The sequence below is a fragment of the Neofelis nebulosa genome, chromosome 14 (genome assembly GCF_028018385.1).
Source record: "Neofelis nebulosa isolate mNeoNeb1 chromosome 14, mNeoNeb1.pri, whole genome shotgun sequence".
Lineage (NCBI taxonomy): Eukaryota > Metazoa > Chordata > Mammalia > Carnivora > Felidae > Neofelis > Neofelis nebulosa.
Genome location: NC_080795.1, coordinates 44,321,734 through 44,341,075, shown reverse-complemented (window position 1 = coordinate 44,341,075; position 19,342 = coordinate 44,321,734). Strand labels below are relative to the sequence as shown.

At 48.3% G+C, this 19,342-nt stretch overlaps 1 protein-coding gene across 3 annotated transcripts in view; it reads right to left on the bottom strand.

Moving 5' to 3' along the window:
* MATN2 (matrilin 2) overlaps positions 1-19,342 on the bottom strand; it is a 136,279-nt gene that overhangs the window by 22,534 nt on the left and 94,403 nt on the right. For all 3 annotated transcript variants that reach the window (XM_058698671.1, XM_058698673.1, XM_058698670.1), the window contains 4 exons: positions 16,442-16,564; positions 9,886-10,008; positions 6,218-6,340; positions 5,841-5,963 (listed from right to left, as the gene is read on the bottom strand). In XM_058698671.1, the coding sequence (XP_058554654.1) occupies positions 5,841-5,963; positions 6,218-6,340; positions 9,886-10,008; positions 16,442-16,564 (492 nt within the window). The remainder of the gene's footprint in view (positions 1-5,840; positions 5,964-6,217; positions 6,341-9,885; positions 10,009-16,441; positions 16,565-19,342) is intronic.

The following is a 19,342-nucleotide window of genomic DNA, read 5'->3' as shown; positions in this document are numbered from 1 at the left end:
AACAAGACGTCCAGTTTCTGCATGTCAGGGATGTTCTGGGTCACTCGTAAATTAAGGAACCACCTGTGGTAAATTAGAAAACGCCAAATGTGGGGGGCACCCGGCTGGTTCTGTCAGAGGAGCATCCAACTCTTGACCTTGGGGTCTGGTGTTGGAGCCCCACGTTGGGTGTAGAGATTACCTAAATGAATAAAACTTTAAAAAAGAAAAAGAAAATGCCGAAGTTGTGCTGTAGTCACCTTCCTGAGCTCGGGTTCTAGCTGCTTCCTATTCAACCAAGTCTGGAAACCAGCTTGGAGTCAGCTTCTGCCCAGAGCCGGACACTCCCCTATAGGAAAGGACTCCAGTGGTTCTGCAACAGGCAAAGCGAGCCACCATCCCTGACTCATGACCACGGGGTGCCTTCAGCCCCGGGAGAACGGTGGGTACCCCAGCAAGGAGATCATTCATTCAGCAGGTGTTTCTGGAGCACTATCCTCATCTTTGGGCTGGAAGGGGCCTGGGCGATAAACAGGTCCAGCCTTTTATTTTACAGTTGAGGAAGCCGATGACCAGAGAGGGGAAGTGACTCTCCTAGGGTCCCTCTGCAGAGGTGAATCGTGTCAGCTGGGCTGGGGGCAAAGGTGTGATTAGACCACAAATCCACCACCCCCGCGTTTCCAGTGGCACATGCAGTGGTCATCCCGGCTCGGTGGAGTCTACTCAGACTGGGAGGTTTGCAGAAGACAAAAGAAAATAGTTTTCTCAAGGGAGGCCAGGCCTCCAAACAGTTTAGTGGAAGTCTAAATGCTGCCGGTGATCTGTCCCCTCCTATCCTTCCAGGTCCGGTTCTCACCCGCCACCCTCTGGCACTCAATGCTCGGTACTCAGTACTCTGAACACTCAACTTCCTCCAGTTCACTCTCTGCACCTGGGCCCTCTACACGCTGTTTCCTGTGCCTGGGATGCTCTTCCTCCTCTGTCTTCGGCTGTTCCAGCTGCTAAACCAAAACACCACAGACTGGGTGGCTGGGAAACAGCAGAAATCTATAGCTCACAGTTCTGGAGGCTGTAAGCCTGAGATCAGGGTCCCAGTGTGGTTGCGTGAGGACTCTCTCCCAGGCTGTAGACTTCCCCTAGTATCCTCACATAACGGGAGGGGCTGGGGGGGCTCTGTGAGATCTGGTTTATTAGGGCGCTAATCCCATTCATGAAGGTCCTCCCGTGCTTAGGACCTCATCACCCCCAAAGCCCTGCCTTCTAATATCATCACCTTTGGCGGTTAAGATTTCAACATATGAATTTAGGAGGATGCAAACATTCGGTCCATAACACCCCCCATCTCTGGCTTGCTCTCTCCTTCAATCTCCAGCTGTCACATCAAACATCTCTTTCTGCAGAAACTTTCTCTAGACTAGCTGAGCCCCCCCCCCCCCCCCCGCCCCGGCACACCCTTCTGTGGTATCTCTTCTTTCCACATCACGAGAGAGGTTTTTAATATCTTTCTTCCCTAAAAAACTTTAAACTCTGTCAGGGCAGAAACTGAACCGGCATCAACCCCAGAGAAGCCCAGCGCCCAGCGTGATGCACCCAGCCCACTGACGGTACAGGGTAAACACCCGTGGAGAACGGGAACAAACGGATCAAGAGCTTACAGAAGTACCCAGACTCAAATCCAGAGACGAGAGCGAGGACAAACTATTGGGAACCATCACTTACAGGAAATGGACGAGATGACATTCGAGAAATCTCAGGATGTGGGAAGAAAATGTTTTCCCTCCAACAGCAGCCTCCTCTACCTTTCAACATTCAGGAGGCAGGTCCACATGTGTAATTAAACCCTCAGCGTGAATGAGATCTACAATTTGTGATCAGGATGATGACACATTTCGGGACAAAGCACAGGTTTTTAGGTTTTTAGGACCCACATCTAGCAGCCCTGTGTCCGGATGTGGGCTGAGCGCTCACATCTGGATCCCACATCCGATGAGTCACGGATGTCTGTGGTACAGCGATCATAAGGTCACGTGTTCCGGGGACTCGCACCTCTGCAGTGATGACAGATGGCAATCCTGTGTCTGCGGTTCCACGTAGGAGGTTGTTGAACCAACCCCACCCCAGAGGGAGGAGAGCCACAGGGGCCTGCCAAGAGGGTAACGAGGCCCGGGAGATAGAATTACACCATTTTCTGGCATTTTTTTATAATAAAACTAGGAGCAGCCAATCATTTGCTGACTCTGCAATGGCTTTTGCTGAGACAAACCAAAAAAACAGCTGAAGTGAGACCTACTTTTACAGGGCATCTCAATCTGGGCAAGAGGTCCTGAATCAGGGGACCCAGGTTCTATTCCTGACTCTTCCACCGAACCTCAGGGCCAGCTTGGAGGCACCAGTTTTCTTCCTCTGCTTCTTTACCACAAAAGAAATGCAAGACCTCTAAGCTTCCTTCTGCTCCATCAAACTTACAATACATTGAGGGTGAGGGTGGTCTTCTCCCCTCATTCCCTGCTATGGACTGAATTGTGCCCCCTCCCCCACCCTCCCTGCCAAATTCATATGTTGAAGCCCTACTCCCCCAGTGTGGTGTCATTTGAGGTGGGGTTTTGGGGAAGTAGTTATGTTTAGAAGAGGTGGAGACCCCATGATGGGATTAGTGCCCTTTGAGCTTATTCTCTCCTCACCCACCACCATGTGAAGACACAGCAAGAAGGCGGCCATCCACAAGCCCAGAAGAGGGTTCTTACCAGAACCTGACCACGCTGGCACCTTGACCTTGGACCTACAGCCTCCTGAACTGTGAGAAAATCCCAACCCATGGTACTTTGCTATGGCAGCCTGAGCAGATTACAACACCCCATTTACCTTTGCTCGGAGCTGCTTCCCTTCAAAGTCAAGCCGGGGAGTATCAGGTCTTGACAAGGCCTCCACAGACCTACCTGTGGTGGCTGGACTAGAATTCCCAGCGCTCTGCAGCTTTTGGACCAGCACCCTCCCCTCACCACAAGGAAGCAAGGGCCGTCCTAGGGCAGCCCTTGGGCTCCTGAGTCTGACCTTCCCCAGAGTGGCCCATCTCTAGGACCCCTCCCACAGAAGCAGGCCCAGCCCTAGGAAGCAGACCTCCACGCCGCAGGGCAAGGCGCTGCCTCAGTCTTGTCCTCAGTACAGGGCAGCGTAACCGTGAGAGTGAGAGGTAAGACCACAGCAAGGGTACCTTAGGGGTTTATGTCAATTTACAAGTTCCCAAAGCACGTCAGTTTTTGTCTCTCCCTGTGTCACTTGGCAACAGGAATAATCATTCCAAGTTGACAGTTGGGTGATCAGATCCAGAAAGGGTCAACTCTCTTGCCCAGGGTGGAAGCAACAAGGTTCAAACCCAGCTTTTGGGCTCTTCAGTTGAGCATCCTTTCTACTCTGCCACATCAGTTCTCAGATGTGTACAAAGAGTCCCATACCACAGGGTGAATCCTGGGTAGGAGAGGGCCAGCTGTGCCGGCAGGGGGTGCAGAAGAGGAGCTCCCGGTGGGGCCTGGCAGCAGAAAGTTCCCGTGGGGAACATCATCCGCAGGCTGGTTTCCACCCGCAAGAGTGGGAAGGGAAGGCTGTGCTGCGTGGAGACAGGGCAGCTGGAGGTGCAGTGGGCTGGGTGCTCTGAGCACATCCAGACTGTGGACTTGCCTGAGGCTGGGATGCCCTTGCCAATGGTCTACTGCAGGGAAATCACCAGGAGCTAGAGGGTGGGAGAGGCCTCTCAGTTGCAGCTCACAGAAGACACTACCTCATTGCCCCATTACCCTCCCCATCTGACCCCCTAGTATGTGCATCAACCTCTCAAGGCAAGGAAGGCTCCTGGGGAGAATCTAGGCAATCACAGCTTGGAGGCCAAGTTCAGGATGAAGGGAGGACAGGTTTCATCCCAGAGGCCAGAGAGCCCAGGGGTGTGGGGCTAACAATGCCCACTTAGTTCCAGGGCCCCGGGACCCTGGGTCTGCTCTGGGTTCTTCAGGCCATCTGCTATCAAGGCTCTAAGTGGAGGCTGCCTTTCTGAAGGGCGAAGGACACCCTTATACAGTGAGCCAGGCCTGGTGGGCCCCCAGCAGGCCCCCCTGCTCCACAGCTCAGCAGGCTTTTCCAAAAAGTTGGAGTCATGTCATCAGGCTCTTTGTCATCTGGCACAGAGCTGGGAAACGTAGCCCCCAGTTAACTATGGCCACACTGAAAACAGAGCCCATTATTACAGGACCCGGCAGCCAGACTGAATCATCCCGGGGCAGACAGACAGCCTTCAATTAGGGGAATAGCTCAACGCCTATGTATCAGCTGCTGGTACCACCGTCTCTTAGGTACCACCATTCCCAAAGGATAATTCTAACCCATCTGAGGATCTCACAAGTTTTCATACAGTCACAACAGTACATAGATATATACACATCAAAACTCACTTCTGATTGTACTTCAATTAAAGGGAAAATGCGCAACATTTAAAAGGGTCAGTGCCATAAATCAGCGGTGGACCCGGGTAAGGAGGGGAAGGGGGCATGTGATTGTAAGGAAAAGGGACAGCGCTTGTTGGGAAGGGCCGTGAGAATTTCTTAGAAGTCCTGCAGCCAGTTTATAGTGAGCCCGTGACGATCACAGTGAGCGGAGGGGACAAAGGAAGGGCATGGATAATCTAAGATGATGGAAAATTAAAGCAAACCAATAAAAAAACCCACGCAGCTGGCTCCGGCATGCAGTCAAATGTCGATGCAATTCCACGCACCCACCCTCCTTCTGCACCCCAGTGCCCACACCCTCTCTGTGCTGGCTGCAGCAGCGGTCCAGGAGGCAGCTGGCAGGCAGGCAGCCACAAGTTAGCCATAAATGGATAATCCATTTGTCGAGACTCAAGAATCTGCCTCATACTAGGGAAATGTTTTCTCACAGTCTGCATGGAGGGGCACACCCAGCTCTGCATCAGTCCACCTGCCCATGTGAATGGACAATAGAAAAAGGTAGATACATCAGGTTGTGGCCATAATTGTATCAGTAGTTAGGGAGGCCAGCCCTGTAACCAGAAAGACCAGCAGGACGGGGAAAGAAAATGATAGTCCTTTTCCTCCATTGCTGACACCTTCTGTCAAAGTGTCCATTTTTAAAATTTTTACCTTAGTCTGCTTGGATTGGAGGGCAGAAAGCACAAGATTCTTGAGTGAGGAGAGAGGGAGGTCCAAGGGCTTTTTTTTTTTTTTTTAAATTAATGGAGCAGGAGTTGGGGCCAGCTGCAAGGAAACATGTACCCAGGAAACATCATTGCCAACTTCTCCATCTGCTGCTAGGTTATGAGGATGGGAGAGGGAAGGTTTCCCAGGAGTCTCCCCTTCTCCCAGAACTGACTCTGGAGTTACAAAGACCAGAGTGGAACCCACCACTCTAAAAGGGGTGACCTTAGGCTCCTTCCTTAACCCGAGCTGCATTTTCACCGCATGATGGGGATCCCACAGTATTGCTGGAACTCGGGGTTGTGTGTGCTTAGCACAGTGCCCGGCATGAAATCAGCCTTGAACAAGGGGTCCACATCACCATCATTGCTCATTGCAGGCCAGCTACCACTTTCTGCCAGATTGTGGTAGAGAAGACAAGGCCAAGACATAGGGCCCTGTCCAGCTTCGAAATGGCCCCGCGGCAGACGGCAGAAGTAGGAAAAAGCTGTGCTGGGGCATAGGGCGAGGAAGCTCCCAGGCAGGGGGAGCGGCACCGGGGCTCAAATCACTGAGAGCGGCCTTTAACCCACACTCAGTGCCCGCGAAGCCCAGCCTGGCACATGCTCCACCCACAGACCGCCGGTGGCAAGTCCCGCTGGTCACTGGACCCAGAGCACTCACTGGCACAGGTCTTCCCGTCACTGCGGAGCACGTGTCCCTCGGGACACTGACAGGCAAAGGATGTGTCCGTGTTGACGCAGGAGTATTCGCAGCCATGGTTGCTCAGCAAGCAGTAATCCGCCCCTGCAAAACCGGACAGCCAGCTGAGGTGGTCAGTAAGCCTCTGAGCTACTGATGAGGGGAGTCAAGTGACTACAGTCTTGCTTATCCGCCCCCCACCCACTCCACCAAGGCATGCGGTCCCCAGGGGACATTCCCTACAATCTCCCCAGAGCAGAGAAGGAGAGGACCACGAGGCGCCCTCCTCTGCAACGGTCAGATTTTCCACTCGTGTTGCAAACCTTTTCCATGTAAGAGAAGCATAGAGGGGGACTCACTGGAACAGGTCTTGAGGTCCTCATTGATGAGGAAGCCTTCTGAGCACTGGCAGACGAAGGACTCCTCGGTGTTTAGACACAGCTGCTCACAGCCATGGTCCTGCTCTGCGCAGTGATCCACTCCTGCGTTTGCCACACGGGAAAACACAAAATAACCTGATGGAACAACACTCACCAGCACCGGGGCATTAACACAAACCTCCCTGGAGAGGGGAGCCGAAAGGGGCCTTTCACTTCACGGGCATCACAAAGAGCAGTGCTGGAGGGTTTTGTGCAACCAGGTGCAGCTGGTCTCCGGAAAATCAGCCTTGTTTGCTTGTTTTCCTTCCCGTGTCTGGGTTTAGAGAGTAAAGTGTGCGTGACTTCTGTGCTGGTGTGAATGCCAGCAGCACTTTGTGCCAGGGCCTTGGCACCATAATCTGCAGTCCTCAGGGCTAAGGGCAGGCGTGAGCCCCATCTCGGGGAGGAAAGCGAGGCTCAGGAAGGCTGAGCTGCTTGCCCAAAGCCACACAGCTGATGGTGCTTAAGACTGAAGGCTGTGGCATTGAAGCAGCTGGGCTCAAATCCCACCTGCACCAACCCCTTCCTCGCCAAGAGATGCTGGGTAGTCAGTCGCTTGGCCTCCGGGTCACCATTTCCTGGCTGGAGGAAGGGGGATGACGATGGGCGCTTTCTTAGAGGAACGTGGCGAGAAGGAGAGGAGTTGATACACATAAGGCCCTCAGAACTGTAGCTGGCACACAGTAATCACCGACTGGATGCTTATTAAGTATCGCTGGGAAAGAACTCATTGTATAGTTTCATTTTTCTCTGGAAGTGACACAGAAAAAGTGTTCTTATCCCCCATACCCAGGACACCCAGATTCTGAAAACAAACCAAAGCCACAGCCTGCATGTGTGGCCGATCCTGGCACCTGAACGCTGTGCAGCTGGCCCCTCTGGGCAGCGAGCACTGAGGGACAGTGAACACACAGCTGTGGCAAACCGCTCCCACAGACGGCCCTGCAGGCTGCCTCCCAGATTTCCTTGATGGAGAAAAAGCACACCCAAGGACTGGAGAGACACTGAGGACCTTGTGCAGGGCCATCAAGTAGGCCTCTTGGACTCCTGAAGGGCCTGGGGCTAGTGCCTTCTGGAACATTCCATTGGTGGATGTGCCTACTGCAAACGCTTGCAGGACCTCAGGAGCCAGAAGCCCATATTCACATCTTGGTTCCACCGTTAACCAGTCGTGTGACTGTGGGAAAGTGACTTAATCTTTTTGTGCCACAGTTTCCCCGTCTTTAAATAGGGACAAGAATGTAGATGCCTCAAAAGTCTATTGTGAGGATAAAGTGAGTGAGTGCCTGGGAAGTGCTCACAGAGTGTGCACCTCATAAGGGCTGGCTGTCATTATGGCCTGGGGCTCCCTGAGTCCTTAAGGGGAACAGGATACCATGGTTCTCTGGGAACTCCTAGGAAGAGATCACTTGGTTTACACTTTCTTGAAGCTGACTAGGTGGTCTTTTTTCCTTTAACTTTTTTTTTTATTATTGTTTATTTATTTTGAGAGAGAGAGTGAGACAGCAGGGGAGGTGCAGAGAGAGAGGCAGAGAGAGAGAACCCCAAGCAGGCTCCAAGCTGTCAGCACAGAGCCTGATGCAGGGCTCAAACCCACGAATGGTGAGATCGTGACCTGAGCTGAAACCAAGAGTCTGATGCTGAATGGACTGAGCCACCCAGGCGCCCCCAGGTGGTCTTTCTTATGAGATCCCCAGAGAGAAAGTATAGCCCAATCACTTCTGGCCCCCTCCCCCTGAGCTCCTCTAGGCTCCTTCAAGGCATGCTGGGAGGGAGGAGAGGCTATGGCCTCCGGGGCTCTATGTGGGCTCAACCAGGTCATGCCCAGCCTGTCCTGGGATGCTTGCCAGGGCTGTCAGCTGGCAGACCCCGTACCCCCGAAAGAAGGCAGACTGTACCCAGATCCACCTTGACCAGGGTGTGTCCTTGTCAAATGGAAGACTTCCGGCTCCCCACTCACTTCTCATAAGACCTCAGAGACTTCCAGAGGCAAATGCATAGCAGTGCCAACTTTCTAGTTCAAAAGTTGACCTCTGGGATCAGTCCTTAGAAAGCCTAATCGAGGTACTTTGTTCCCCCTAACGACTGAAAGGGAACCAGTTTTCCTGAGGACTGCTCTGCCCCTAATACTTCATCTGTGAAACTTCCCCTTCTGGCAGTTTGAGGTCCAAATGCTGAACAGCTGCACTGTTCTCATTCACAATCTATCTCTGTCCCCAAAGCTGGAGCAGATGTGAAGCCTGCCGTGTGGAAAGCCACACACACAAAGGGCCCCTTCTGCGCTGGCCATGTCACGGAGCCCCTCTCCCAGCAGACCAGGGTCCCAGGCATCGACCGCAGTGCTCGTGTGCCCCCGCCCCCGCTGGCCTGGACCAGTGGAGACTGTGCCTCATAAAACAGGACAGAAGCCGCCAGCTGGCAAAGCCTGCAAGTTTCCGTGCGTTTACATCACCGAATGGGGGTTTGCTGTGCCTCTTACACAAGACAGTTAAGAAAGGCTTCACAAAAAGTCCCATATTTCCCAGCTCCGCCCTCAGATCAGCCCTGTGGTAGCCCATGTACTTTCTGAAGTCTGTCTCTTTTGGCCTCTTGTCCCAGCCCGGAGCCTCTCTGGTCACTCTCCCAGGCTCCGTGGGAATAATGAACGGTTATCTTTCATTGTGCTTTCCTTGGCCCAGGCACAGGCTAAGAGCCTAAATCGGTCCTGACTATTCCCCTTAAAAACCCTCGCAGATCGGGGCGCCTGGGTGGCTCAGTTAGTTAAGCATCCGACTCTTGGTTTCAGCTCAGGTCACGAACTCGCGGTTCATGAGTTTGAGCCCCAAATTGGGCTCTGCACTGATATGCAGAACCTACTTGGAATTCTCTCCCTCTCCCTCTCTCTCTGCCCCTCCCCTGCACTAGCGCTCTCTCTCAAAATAAATAAGCATTAAAAAAACATGATATTAAATATATAAATAAATACATGAATACATAAATAAAACAGATGGGAAAATCAAAGCTTGGCAAAGTTAAATAACTTGCCCAGGGCCACACATCTAGTATGTAGTAGAGCTTGGATTTAGATTCCGGTGGGTCTGACTTAATCAGTGTCTCAACAGCGAATAATAACATTAGCTAATATTCACTGAATGCTTATTAATATTCAGCAGCACTTCTCTTTTTTTATTTCTTTTTTAAATTTTTTAACATTTATTTATTTTGAGAGACAGAGAGAGAGCATGAGCGAGGAGGGGGCAGAGAGAGGGGGAGACACAGAAGCAGCCTCCACGCTCTGAGCGGTCAGCACAGAGCCCAACGCGGGGCTCGAACTCATGGGCCACGAGATCATGACCGGAGCCGAAGTCGGATGCTTCACCGACTGAGCCACCCAGGCGCCCCGTAGCAGCACTTTTCTAAGTGTTTTATACGTATTGATTCTTTTAATCCCCACAAACAAACCTATGAGGTAGGTGGCATGAACAGTCCCATTTTATGGATGATGAAACTGAGGTGAGGAAGGCGAAGCCTGTTGGACCGTCAGGCTCACAGGAAACCCAGCAGCTTCAGAAGTGAGCCTGCGTGTGAACCGCACCCTCCCGTTGGAACCCCCGCCACGGCACACTCACGGCTGCAAGTCTTGCCGTTGGGGTCCAGGCTGTAGCCCCGACGGCAGCGGCAGGAGTAGCCTTCCTCTGTGTTGATGCATTCATGCTCACAGCCCGGTTTGTTCAGTGCACAATAGTTGATTCCTGAGGAGAGAGAGAAAGGGCAGACCTCCTGCAGGCTCTGGACCTCCCCCAGGGCTGTGGGGTTAGCCCCTTGCAGCAAATATTCAGTAAATAAGGTGTTCTATTGGATGGAGAAGAGAGCTCCTGCTCTCAGGGAGCTGGCTGGAAGGAGAACCTGGGATCAGAAGTCTAGATTCTCCAGCATGGGTCTTCTTCCCCTATGATGGCCAAGAGCTGGTGAAATGGGTTGAGGACCCCAAATCCCAGCCCATCGCTTCCCGAGAAAGATGGAAAAGCTGGGAAAATCCAATTGGGCTTTCCTTCGAGTTAACCTCATCACTAGGGCTCAAAGCATGTAGGGAACCGCTGTCTTCAACGATATCTGACAATGACATGGGACAGCGCAAGGCAGAGTAAACAAAACCTGATGGTGTAAGATATCTAACTCTCTAGGAGAGGCAGGACACGGCAGTTACATTAAGAAGGGTCCAAATGCTCAGCCTCGCTCAGGGTGAGATCATGACAGCCTCCATATCAAGCAGCTGAAGACACATCTGATGCCCCCCAGATTGCTGCAGTTGCGTCCTATGGCGACATTCACCCCCGTCCGGGCTGTGTTTCTGCCAGCAGGTGGGAGCGTCATCATAAGCAGGAGCCAATTAGCATTTCATTTGCTGGTAGAAAATGCTAAAACCACAAGACCCCCCCCCCCCCAAAGAGCAGGTTATGGGGGAGACGGAGAACTGTAAAAGGAAATAAAATGAGCTTGTGGGGGGCCTTTAGGAGACTGGTGCTGCAGGAGATCGTCCCTCTTGTGGCTGAGCCGGATCTGTTTAACTGCGTTCTTTCTTGTAGGGACGTGGCAGACCCTGTGGGTTGCCTTGCCAACAACCGTTACCCTGTCTTCTTGGGACTAGCGCCCTGACCCCACAGCCAGAATCGTGACTGATCTCAGCCAGCCTGGCAATCATCCCTTCAAGGGTCCGTCATGTGCCCTCCCAGGCGACCGGCGGATGGAACTTGCCACGTGCACAGAGTTTGAGCAGAAGTGGATGCAGACTGAGCACACGGAGAGAACTCTCACCACACACAGGGAATGGCCTGGGAGAAGAGATGCCACCACAATGGTCATCGACCCCCTGGGAACTTTCTGTAACTCATCCCTTCCGCATGAGGGGGGCCAGAAAATCGTTAGCTGTGTGTGGTTTCAGTTCATCAGCCCCGAACTCATCAACAACCTTACCTGTGTGGAACAGAATACAATGCCACAAAACTAGGGGCTTCAGTGAAGGAAAAGGGGCCTGTCAATAGAACACTGGCCACATACCAACAGACAAAAAAAAAAGAGAGACAGAAACAGAGACAGAGAGACAGAGTACAAAGGGTGCTACAGTCTGGAGCCACATAGGGGAGGGTCTGCAGGAATCCTTTTGTTAACACCTTAGAGAGGAGTGAAGTTACTTTCAGTAAACACAGTTTTAAAAAGGCAGCATTCAGCCACTATGTAAAACAGTACGGAGTTTCCTCAAAAAATTAAATACAGAATTACCATATGATCCAGCAATTCCACCTCTGGCTATTTACCGAAAAGAATCAAAAGCAGGGACTTGAATTCAGCCTTAAAAAGGAAGGAAATTCTGACATATGCTACATCATGGAGGAGGCCTGAAGACATTATGTTAAGTGCAATAAGTCAGACACAAAAGGACAAATATTGTATGATTCCACTTATATGAGGTAACTAGAACAGGCAAATTTAGAGAGACAGAAAATAGAATGGTGGTTGCCAAGAGCTGGGGGGGAGACAGGAACAGGGAGTTGTCGTTTCATGGGTACAGAGTTTGAGTTTGGGGAGATCCAAAAGTTCTGGAGTTTAAGGGGATGATGGTTGTATAAGAATGATGGTTGAATAAGAATGTGAATGTACTGGGGCGCCTGCGTGGCTCAGTCGGTTGAGCGTCCGACTTCAGCCCAGGTCATGACCTCACGGTCAGTGAGTTCAAGCCCCAGGTCGGGCTCTGTGCTGACAGCTCAGGGCCTGGAGCCTGCTTCGGATTCTGTGTCTCCCTCTCTCTCTGCCCCTCCCCCACTCATGCTCTGTCTCTCTGTCTCTCTCTCTCTCTCTCTCTCTCTGTCAAAAATAAATACACATTAAACAAACAAAAAAAAGAGAATGTGAACGTACTTAATGTCACTGAAGTGTATTAGAATAGTCAGAGGTGCCTGGGTGGCTCAGTCGGTTAGGCAACCGGCTCTTGATTTCGGCTCAGGTCCTGATCTCACGGTTCGTGAGATGGAACCCCACTCTGGGCTCTGTGCTGACAGTGTGGAGCCTCCTTGGGGTTCTCTCTCCCTTTCTCTCTGCCCCTCCCCCACTGGCACTCACACTCTCAAAACTAAATAAATAAGCATTTTTTAAAAATGGTCAGAATGGCCATTTTTATATTATATATATTTTCTCACAATTTTTTAAAAGCCAGCATTGTCTTTAAGAAAGATTTATATTACAAAATACCTAAACTGAAAAACATTTAGAATCTTTTTTTTTTTTAATTTTTTTTTTTAACGTTTATTTATTTTTGAGACAGAGAGAGACAGAGCATGAACAGGGGAGGGGCAGAGAGAGAGGGAGACACAGAATCTGAAACAGGCTCCAGGCTCTGAGCTGTCAGCACAGAGCCCAACGCAGGGCTTGAACTCAGGAACCGCGAGATCATGACCTGAGCCGAAGTCAGATGCCTAACCGACCAAGCCACCCAGGCACCCCAAAAACATTTGGATTCTTAAAGATGTTCTCGCTCAGCTATCTGGCAAACAGCAATTCAGCACTGACTCCAAATGGTTACTTATGGCAAAGTAACTGCAGATCTCTGCTTTCTTTACATGCTTGAGTTACATTTCTTTATGCGTGTGTTACTTAATTAGTATTTACGGAGTACCTACAATGTGCCCCGTGTCTGTTCTGGTCTCCTCACTAAATGTATGGTACTACATATGGGGCAGGCTTGCAGGTAGCTTTATCTGGTGAAGCCCAGAGTGTCCAGTGAGCCCCATGAGAGGTCAGTTGGCAGAACGGTCAGACAAAAAATTGTATTTTATTTTTCTTAAGTTTATTTATTTATTTTGAGAGAGAGGGAGAGAATCATGGGGTAGGGGCAGAGAGAGAGAGAGAGAGAGAGAGAGACAGAGGATCTGACAGCAGAGAGTCCGATGTGGGGCTCAAACCCATGAATTGTGAAATTATGACCTGAGCCGAAGTTGGAGGCTTAGCTGACTGAGCCACCCAACTGCCCCTCCGACAACACAATTTAAACAGAGCTCATGCGTGCCAACTCGTAAAAAGCTGGAGACTTCACTGAGAAGGTAAGACATCAAAACATGTAAGATTAGTGACCCTGGACAGTAAATTATAATGCCAATGGAGTGGCACAGTTAGCAGGTCTCAGAAAAATTGGTTAGGCTACAAAACGTTAAAGCGGGACGTCGTGTTCCTTTGGTTTAGCAAACCCAGGTCCAGAGAAGAAAAGCAGCCTGTTCAAGGCCACACAGCCAGTATGAGTGACACTGCTAAGACCAGCCCTCCCATCTCCATCCTGTCTCTTCAGAGTGTGATGCCTCCAGCTCCAGGGAACGCCAGCTGTGGTGCCCAGCATGAGCAATCCTGGAGCCCAGCTCCCCGGCTCACACCCACATATGATTCCACCCTCGGGCCCCCCCTCGACAGCCAGGCCAGTCCTGGCTTCTGTGCTTTGCACCACCGCCTTAATAATTTATGCCTTAAATCAATGACACTACTTTCCAGAGAAAGAAATTGTGCCCAGATGAGGAGGAAGAATAAATCCCGGCCGAGAGACTTTTCTTCAGTAGAATTCTGCCTTGAACTGTGTTTTCTACCTTAATTGGATAACGTCAAATTCCTCTGAAAAATAGATGTCTTATTAGATTTGAAAATAGCCCACATCCATCAACTGTCTATTAAACGTAAATGGCTGTACCCTGAGCTTGAGATCTGTAATGCTCTTGAGATCCTCAAACTCCTAATAACAACCTCCAGATTTAAATCTAATTTCTTGCTTCCCTCTTCCATGTAATGCTCTAGAGAGACAGTGAGTGCTCGTTGCCGTGAACAGCTGTCTGCCATAATCGACTGAGTGCAAACATGAAGTCAGGGGCAGCTCTAGGAGGCTGACCTCAGGAGCCCAGGGCTGGGTTTGCAGCAGACAATGGAAAATGTAACGATGAGGCAGGATGTTGGGAGAAGGGCTGATGAGGACATCGGGTTTTAGACACAAATTCCATTTTTCTTGGATGAAAAAGTAGGGCACCTGGCTAAAGAGGAAATGGAGCTATAATCGCTCAACATATATGAAGGAGCATTGGGGACTGTGGAGAGGGCCACGACCTGCGAACAGGCCCATGTGTGGTGGTCAAACTGCTCCCAATGGTCACTGCCTCTCCACTGGCCCTTCCGTTCTCCACTTGCCCTTCTGTTCCCCACTTCCCTCCCCTCTTGATAACAATGCATGCATGTACCACCTTGGACCCTTCTCTTAGTGCATGTGCCTCTCCTGGCAGGATGTGAGGCAGAGGTCGAGGGAATCCTAGATGACTGGTAAGAGATGAAGACTTTCAAGCATATTCTCCTGCCCTGATGGCCACATGCCTAACTTGTTCCCCTTTTCCTCCACAATGTGTGTGTCTGAGTTGAACCGGATCTAATTATTCCCCACATAAGAGCTTTCGGTCCACAAACGAGTCCACCTGCGACTGATTTTCCCTGGGTGTAGTCAGCCACTAACACACTTAGACCTAGAAGAAGGTGTAAATAGCACAGAGAGGCGTGGCCAGTCCAGAAAAGTTGGTTTTCCACCATAGTTATGCATGTGTGGTCTAATGAAAAATATTCCACTTCATTGTTTTCGTGTGTTGAATGGTGCCATCGGTTAAAATTCCCATTTCATGCTCAAATGGTTCCAGGGTTTGCATCGAGGCTAGGCAGCAGGGATTACCTTTTGTAAGGCACCAGTTTCGAAACGTGGTGTCTACAACCATCTACCACCATCCAAGGTCAAACACTTGTTAGAGTGAGTTGGTAAGTCCACACGTGCTGGGAGCAGAATGTGGCTTGTCTGGATTCAGTGACATAGCCCACAGTGCTTTTTCAAAAGAAATACATGGTCAAACTTTTGAAAATTCAGTCCTGCTTTGAGGCAGAGCACTGCCATACATATCACCAAGAAGAGGTGGTGAAGAAGCGCATAAGAAAATACACCCCTAAATGGAGGCTCCAGAAAGTTCTGCAAACACCACTGCCAGAAGAACACAAACAATTCAGCGTACATAAGTGTGGACTGACTATGGAAATACTTTTAAAAAGTTCACAACCTGTATGGCTTAAAAGGGCCATCTTTCTTAATTATTTTTTAATGTTTGTTTATTTTTGAAAGAGAGAGAGAGCACACGAGACGGTGGGGGTGGGGGCAGGGAGCAGAGACAGAGGGGGACAGAGGATCCAAAGTGGGCTCTGTGCTGACAGCAGACAGCCCGATGTGGGGCTCAAACTCATGAACCACGAGATCGTGACCTGAGCCGAAGTCAGACACTTAACCAACGGAGTCACCCAGGCACCCCAAAAGGGCCAACTTTCTAACAAGATTGAGCAATTCAAATAAGAGTTGCAATTTCTCCAGGATGATAAATCTCAGAGAGATCCATTTACTCACTCGTTCAATCATTCATTCGTCTTGTGTCGCACTTTCACGTGCCAAACCCTTGAGGTGTTGAGGATTCAAGAGTGAGAAAAACAGGAGAATCTTTGTCCTTGTGGACTTCCCATTCTAGTGGTTTCTCAGGGACAGTCTAGTGTAAAGAGATCCCATTTGGGGTTCATGCTCTAGATCCCCCTTGATGTGCCAGCCGACAGGCATTTGAGTCACTCAGCACATCATTAATTTCATCCTGCTGACGCCATGTACCTCTCGAACGCTGCGGAAATACCCCAGAGTCCTGTTTTTTTCCTTCCTTTATGTCAAAGAGGATAGAGCAGCAATTTTCCCCTCTTAGCAGCCAGGAAGTGTCTCATCTGGTAGGACCGGAAGAAACGAATCCCTTTTACCTCCTGTCTCCGGGCCCAGGCTTTTCTTTCACAAGGTCCCAAATACATGCTGTGGGGCTAAGGAGGAGGGAGGGTGTGCGCCCTCATTTCATGTAGGTTAGGGCTTCGGTTTGGGCCTCAACTTTGCTCAGTGGATCCCATAGGCAGACTCAGTCTAGTCAATCTCTAAAAATCATCTCCATCACAGAACTGGGAGTGACAAAAGGTAAAATAAAGGGCAGAATAGTATCAGTGAGCACAAATGCTGAGTACACGTATACTTGCTGAAGTTTTGCAAGGAAAAGGAAAATTAGCAGAGCATTTATCAGAACAAGCCCTTCTACAGCCAGTGCAACTTACTTCTGCAGGTTTTCTTATCTGGATTCAGGATAAAACCTTTTAGGCAGCGGCAGGAATAGGAGTGATCTGTGTTAACACACTCGTGCTGGCATCCATGATTAGGTGAGGCACAGTAGTCTATCTCTGGAAAGAGAAAAATTGTAAGAATGGTGAACAAAATAATAAATATCACAGAGAAAAACCAAGGGGATTTCATTCTTAATTTTCCCTAAATAATAAATTCCTGTAACTTCAAACAGTCCTGCTATGAAGGGATCTCTCAGTGAAGCTATCTCCACGTTTAGGGATACGGCCTCCCAGAGAGAACTTTCTCAACATGTTACAAAATGTTTATGCAGCAAGTGAATCTGTGAAGATGCTTTCCTTGTCTGGGTTCACGTTAAAAGCCACTAAAATAAAAGCGTGGTTGAGTGTTGTTTGTTGTCTCGCAAGCTGGGAAGAGAGAGCTTAGCTCAAAGTTTTATGGAATTTATGCAATTAAAACAATGGAAATCTTCCCCAAGTCGAACTCCAGACCACTTAAACCCCTTAGACACTGAGCCAAACAATGGGACACAAAGTCAGATCCTGGGAAAAAGAAGGAATAAATGACAGAGATATTCTCAGCATAAAGTACTGCCCTCGTTACATCACGGGACTCATTTGCACTTAGATTTTCTCAAGGTTGCACAGTCAGAGATTGTGATCTCTAGGTGCATGTTAATTTAAATCAAAACACCAAGAGAAAAGAAAGGTTACATGGAATTTTTTATAATGGGATTTTACTTAATATGAGTATTTTTAGATAGGGAAAGAGACTTCTATTGAAGGGTCTGATTATTTTGCTATAATGGAATTAAACACACTGTTTAAAACTGCCTGAAATAATTAGCAGCTGATGGGGTCATAAAAGAAATATTTTTGTTTTGATGAGGATTTTACTATATTACAGAATATGTGACCTATGGATATCATTTTAAGAATGAAGAATTTTAATAATGAAGAATTTCCTAGCCTGTAACAGAGGAAACAAAATGAGTAAGAGAAAGGCACACGATATCCTTAAAAGGAAAAACACGTAGTTTTTAAAATCAAGTAGTTTAAGTCCTCCAACTTTGGGCATCTTTTTCAAAATCCATTTGAATGTTTTAATCCTTTGCGTTTCACACATATTTTAGAATCAGCTTGTCAGTTTCTGCAAAAAAGCATACTAGGGTCATGATAGATATTGCTTTGATGCATAGATTTGGAAAGGACAGACAGCTTAACAGTATTAAGCCTTCTGATCCATGAATGTGATATAACTATTTATTTAAGTCTTCTTTAATTTCCCTTAGCAATGTTTTGTAGTTTTTGTTGTATAAGTCTTTCACATCTTTTGTCAAATTTGTCCATAGGTAGTACATATTTTTGATGCTATGGTAAATGGTTTTTTTAATCTTAATTTTTGATTCTCCATTGAAAAAATGTAAAAAATAGTTGTTTTTTTGTATATAGACCTTGTATCCTGCAATTTTGCTAAACTCACTTAATAGCCCCTTTTTGTAGACTCCACTGAATTTTCTACATAGATGACCCTGTTGTCTGTTAATAAATATGCTTTAATTCTTCCTTTCCAACCTAGATTTCATTTCTCCCCCTGCCCTTCTTTTTTTACTCCTAATACAATGGCTAGAACCTATAGTACAATACTAAAAGGAGGTGGTGAAAGTGGGCATCCTGTTTTGTTTCTGATCCTATAAAGAAAGCATTCAGTCTTTCATCATTGAGTATGGTGTTGCCTGATGATTTCTCCACTGATGCACCTCATCAGATGGAGGCAATTCTTATCATTCCTAATTTGCAGAAAGGTTTTTTTTTTCTTTTAAAAATCATAATTGAGGGGTGCCTAGGTGGCTCAATCGGTTAAGTGTCCGACTTCAGCTCAGGTCATGATCTTGCAGTTCGTGAGTTCGAGCCCTGCATGGCGCTCTGTGCAGACAGCTCAGAGCCTGGAGCCTGCTTTGGATTCTGTGTCTCCCTCTCTCTCTGTTCCTCCCCCACTCTCTCTCTCTCTCTCTCTCTCAAAAATAAATAAAGATTAAAAAAATTTTTTTAATCAAAATTGAATGTCAGGTCTTGTCCAATGCTCTTTATCTTTTGAGTTGGATTTTATGGTTTCTGCTCTTTAGTATGTTAATATTGTGAGTTACATTGATCACGTTTTTTTTTTTTAATTTTTTTTTTTTTAATGTTTATTTATTTTTGAGACAGAGAGAGACAGAGAATGAACAGGGGAGGAGCAGAGAGAGAGGGAGACACAGCATCTGAAACAGGCTCCAGACTCTGAGCTGTCAGCACAGAGCCCGACGCGGGGCTCGAACTCACGGACCGTGAGATCATGACCTGAGCCGAAGTCAGACGCTTAACCGACCGAGCCACCCAGGCGCCCCATATTGATCACGTTTTGAATGTTAAATCAACTCTGAATTCCTGGGATAAATCTTTCTTGGTCATGATGCATTATCCTTTTTACATATTGTGGGATTTGATTGCTAAAAATATTTAAACAACTTTTACATGAATTTTATGAGGGATATTTGTGTGTGGTTTTCTTTTCTTGTAATGTATTTTCCTGGGTTTTGTATCAGGGGAATGCTGGCTTCATAGAATTAGTTGAAAAATGTTCCCTCTTCAGTTTTCTGGAAGAATCTGTGTATTGATATTAGCTCTTCCTCCTATATTCACCAGTTAAGCCAACTAGTCCTGGTGTTTTCTTTGTGGGAAGGTTTATAAGAACAAGTTCAATTTATTTTAATAAACAGAGGCCTTTATTCATATGATCTAATTCTTCTTCAGTCAATTTTAATTAGAACAGACTATTCATCAATCAAATAACACCAAAAAACATATATTTGTCAATTATCTCTATATATTACTACC